The 4,954-nt window shown below is 36.8% G+C and overlaps 1 protein-coding gene across 1 annotated transcript; it reads left to right on the top strand.

Moving 5' to 3' along the window:
• Positions 1-961: 961 nt before the first annotated feature.
• On the top strand, positions 962-3,899 carry GCK72_012415 (uncharacterized protein; the record flags this gene model as incomplete). The annotated part of the gene is made up of 4 exons (XM_053729094.1): positions 962-1,001; positions 2,547-2,708; positions 2,816-3,591; positions 3,717-3,899. 4 exons carry the CDS (start codon positions 962-964, stop codon positions 3,897-3,899), a joined length of 1,161 nt encoding a protein of 386 aa, XP_053583866.1.
• Positions 3,900-4,954: the final 1,055 nt, after the last annotated feature.

The following is a 4,954-nucleotide window of genomic DNA, read 5'->3' as shown; positions in this document are numbered from 1 at the left end:
GGCATCAACTAAGTCAAATTTCCAATCTATACATCCAGGTCTCAAAAAAATCGGCCAACTATGGAGGGAGTTATGGCTGGCAACATACAAACAGACAGGCGGAATCTGTTGAATATTATTAGTAAAGATTTCACCTAAACGAAACAGTGAAAAATTTGAAAACCTACATAAATGTTGATTTTTGGAAAATCTTTTCTGTTATATAATTATCATTAATATCTAAATTTATTTACCTAATCAATACTAGTGTAAGACTTGAAACATTGAAGTAAAAAACTCTCTCTTTTTTTGCTGCTGCCAATACACACATTGGTCCTTCCTATCGACCAACAGACCTACTTGGCACGTTGCCAAGATTTCTAATGACGTCACCATGGAATTTCTTTGTTTGTGTTACTAGACTATCAAGATCAGATACAACCAGCAGAAATAGAATTATAGCTTCATAACTTTTGAGATGGAGTTACTAGTGGAAAAGTTTTGAAAGTAGTAACACCTTTTTTTCTAATAAACTGACATCTCATTTATGCAGGTATCATGTATTTCAACTTCAGGAATGAAGTAATTCTTAGTCAGAGTCATGACAAGGGGGTGCCGGTCAATAAGAGGAATTACTGTAAATATGCCTAAATTTGAGAAGCTCAGTGGATCTCTCAAATCAAAAGCAATAATAATGTTAGTTTCGAAACCGAGGTTTTTTACATACTCTAAAATTTTTCTACTTCTAATTAATTTCAGTTTCGAATTCCAGATTTCTCCACAAAAAATGTGTTTTTTTTTGTTAGTAACTGTTCTATCAGTTTCTCCTTGATTCTACCCAAAACAGTGAGGAAAACCGCCGCGGTCAGTCCCCCCTTCTCCAGGACCTCGGTTTTTTCTCCCTCCATCTATCTGTGTGTGTGTAGTCGTGCGCGCAAATGCGAACAAAGTGGAACAAGTTCATCTGAGTTTGAGTGGGAAAATGGATGAAATGGTAGTGACTTGGTTGACACAGGGACCATGTGAGTTTTTTTCAAGAAATATGCCCGAAGAAGTGAAACGGGTAGATTGATAAACGAAAATGAAGAAAATGAGAAACAGTTAGTAGAATAATATTTAATGAAGGACAGAAGCCATATTTTTCAATTCACATTATGATATTTCAGACAATTTTAAGAAGCTTTTATCATTGAGGCATATGCTGAAAATTATACTAAACGTCACAATTCCCGTTGTCCTTCCTGACTCAAAAGGAGCTTTGGTGGAAGAGCTTTTTAGCGCGTCCATGTAGTCTTCTCACTATCAGACAAGATTTCTGTTAAATTTCTCGTTTCTTTTCTGGTTTTTTCATATTATATCCCAAAAAAATGTTGGAAAACTGAGAAAACGACGAATTGAACAGAAATCTTGTCTGAGAGGACTACACGGCCGCGTGGAAAAAATCTTCCACCTAAGCTTTTTTTGAGTCCGGAGAACGGGATCCAAAGATGAAAGTTTCTTGAAATTGTCTGAAGTATCATAATCTGAAATAAAACAAAATAGTTGTGTATTATGGTCAGTGTTTGCCAAATTTCCTTAGAACTGTTTCCTGTTAGAAGCAACTGATACATTCGTCACCATGAAAAAAGTATATACCCGAGACTTTTAAATTTTTCGGTTATAGGTAAACCACATAAATTTCCATTTAAGGCTTTCGACAGTAACTATCAAATACAAATATATATACAAATATTTACTAGACCTTTAGGCTTCGGCTCCAAAACAGAATTTTTTTTTTCGGATTTTTCGGAGGCTTTCAAAAAAAATTTTTGCGAAAAATTTTTCGGATAGTTTTCAAAAAATGGTTCGAAAAGTTTTAGAAATTGAATAACTTTCTTCGAAAAAATCGTATCGGGTTGGTTGATAGCTCAAAAGATGAGTATTTCGACCTGTCATCAGACAAAAGCAAAACAAACTTCTATGAAGATCCACAGAGGCCCCGGGAAGGGCAAAAGTGTCCGGGCCGAACCAACCCGATACGATTTTTTTGAAGAAAGTTATTCAATAAAAACCGTCGGCCCGGATCGGCCCGGATTGCAAGTATGAAAAAAATTGAAGAAATTAAGTAACAAAATAGTGTTTTTTCAATTTTTAATGAAATTCTTTTCACATTTTGCACTCAAAAACAAGTTTCCGGGGGTCATTGGAATATTCATACAAATTCAAGATTTTTGTCTTCGAAAAACGAATGTTTCGAACAGCTTTCTTAAGTTTTTTTCTTCGAATTTTTTGATTTTTCGGGAAAATTTCTTCGCACAGCCCTGGTCAAAACGTATTCTTTGCTCTAGATCCCTCAAACTGTTTTGTATGTTCTTTAACTCGAATTGACACCAAAACTTGTGTCCCCAACTTTCATTCCGTTTTTGGGGGCGCGGCTAACCACTGAAAACAAAATTAATTTTTTTACTTTCACAATGACTACAGTAGAAGGGAGCAAAACGAATTTCTGTCATAACAGCCGCGAGAGATTATCGCAACTACATTACCATCCTCATAAAACTTCAATGTAACAGAAATCTAAATTCCAGTACCCAACGTGACGCCATATGTGACATACGGTCTCTCGAAAGACTCTCTCCGATGGACTGCAAAAGCCACGACGACTTCATGGAAAGATCAAGGATCCCACGGATATATCAGATATACTCACAGAGCAACGATGACTAAAATGATCGCTGGCGATGTTTATTGTGAGTTTTTTTCCGTTTTTTTACTGTTTCAGATTTAGGTTTTCTTTTGAATAGTTTTTACTTTTTAGTTGGTTGAATACGCAGAGTTCTCTTAATTTATTTTCCAGACTACAAAGTGGGCAGCTCTCAAGACATGTCCGACGTGTACCACTTCAAACAACCCGACCCTTCCAAAGAGCTTCGTGCTGCTATCTTTGGTGACTTGAGTGTCTACAAAGGAATGCCAACAATAAATCAACTAATCGATGCAACTCATAATGACCATTTCGATGTAATCATTCATATCGGAGATATTGCATATGATCTACATGACGATGAAGGGGATCGTGGAGATGCTTATATGAAGGCGATCCAACCATTCGCAGCGTATGTTCCGTATATGGTGTTCGCAGGAAATCATGAGTCGGACACTCATTTTAATCAAATAGTCAATCGGTTCACTATGCCAAAGAATGGAGTCTACGACAATAATCTCTTCTGGAGCTTTGACTACGGATTCGTCCATTTTATCGCGTTGAATTCCGAGTATTACGCCGAGAAAATGACAAAGGAAGCAAATGCTCAATACAAATGGTTGCAAGATGACCTCTCCAAAAATAAACTGAAATGGACCATTGTTATGTTCCATAGACCATGGTACTGTTCTACTAGATCTGCTGGTGGATGTGATGACCCTACTGACATGCTTTCGAGAAAAGGAACCAATGACTTGCCGGGATTGGAGAAGTTGTTGAAGGACTATAAGGTGGATATGGTGTTTTATGGGCATAAGCATACTTATGAGAGAATGTGGCCGATTTATGATAAAGTTGGATATAAATCTGGAGACGCGGGACATATCAAAAATGCAAAGGCACCGGTGTACATTTTGACTGGATCAGCGGTAAGATTTTAATTTTTTTAGGACCTGATATAGTTTGGTACAGTCTCCAGAAACTGTTACGAACCTGACATATGTAGTTTGCTAGAACATTCTCTCGCTTTCCCCACCTAAACTTTTCCTTCCAGGGCTGTCACACCCATGAGGGACCGTCCGACACGACACCTCAATCGTTCTCTGCAAGCCGTCTCGGCCAATATGGATATACTCGTCTGAAAGTGTATAATTCTACGCATATCAGCACGTATTTTGTGGATACCGATGACAAAGTTGGAAATTTTTTGGATCGGTTCTATTTGGAGAAGGATTGATTTATGTATTTATGTTTTTTGTTGTATTTTTTGTATAAGTTTCGTTGTGAAGATAAAGAACGGGCTGAAGCTTGGGAACTGATTTGTGCAATCCGGGTCATTTAAAAATAATTGACATACATTTTGAATGCCAAAATGTATGTCAATGATGTTCCATGTTCCTAAATCCACGCCTATCACGGAAAAAGGCTTGGTGAGATCCCATTAATGCTCACAATATAGATACATATCTATTTACTGACCCACTTTCATGAAGCGCAAATATCAAATTTCCCTGTGGTGGTATTACTGGAAATAATGCTATAGAAAGTTTATCGTCAATTTGAAACAGAAGAAAACTGAATCCGTTTTTTTCGGATTCTCAAAAAATGATTCTTTGCAACATTGACGTTTCGTCACTTGCCATTTCGCAACTATTCCTCTCGCAGCTGCACACATAATTTTTTATTTAGGTCAATTTGATATTTCGAGTTTTGCATAAGAGCACAAATCTATGAAACCAATAAAATAGAAAATTGGGTCAACTGGCACCTTTCCTCAAAATTTTTTAAAATTTGTATGGTTGCGCAACGTCATGGTTCCGAAATTGATAGTTGCGAAACGTCACGCAGCTCAAATAATAAAAACAAGATCTTTACAACCATGTAACAAAAAAGTTCAATTTTGAAACATTTTCCCGTTTATTCGAAGCAGGAATATTTGGCACTATTCAGTTTAGATGTCCTTTAAAAACTTGAACGTCCCAAAAAACACTCGGACGTCCCTTGAAATACTTAGACGTCCTTTGAAACATTTAAACGTCCTTTCGGATCCCAAATATGTTCAAAATTGTTTAAACGTCCCTTAAAACATTTAGTCGTCCCAAAAAATGTTTAGACGTCCCATTAAATATTGAGACGTCCCTTGAAGTCCGAAAATTTGGTTTTAAATAATTAGACGTCCCACAAAACATTTAAACGTCCCAAAAAATGTTTCGACGTCCCTTCAACACTAAAAGTCACTGAAAGTGTACAAGGGACGTCTAAATTTTTTTGGGACGTCTAAATGGTTTTTGG

The sequence above is a fragment of the Caenorhabditis remanei genome, chromosome IV (genome assembly GCF_010183535.1).
Source record: "Caenorhabditis remanei strain PX506 chromosome IV, whole genome shotgun sequence".
NCBI lineage: Eukaryota > Metazoa > Nematoda > Chromadorea > Rhabditida > Rhabditidae > Caenorhabditis > Caenorhabditis remanei.
The sequence above is the reverse complement of the archived record's forward strand: the minus strand, read 5'-3'. Positions and strand labels throughout refer to the sequence as shown.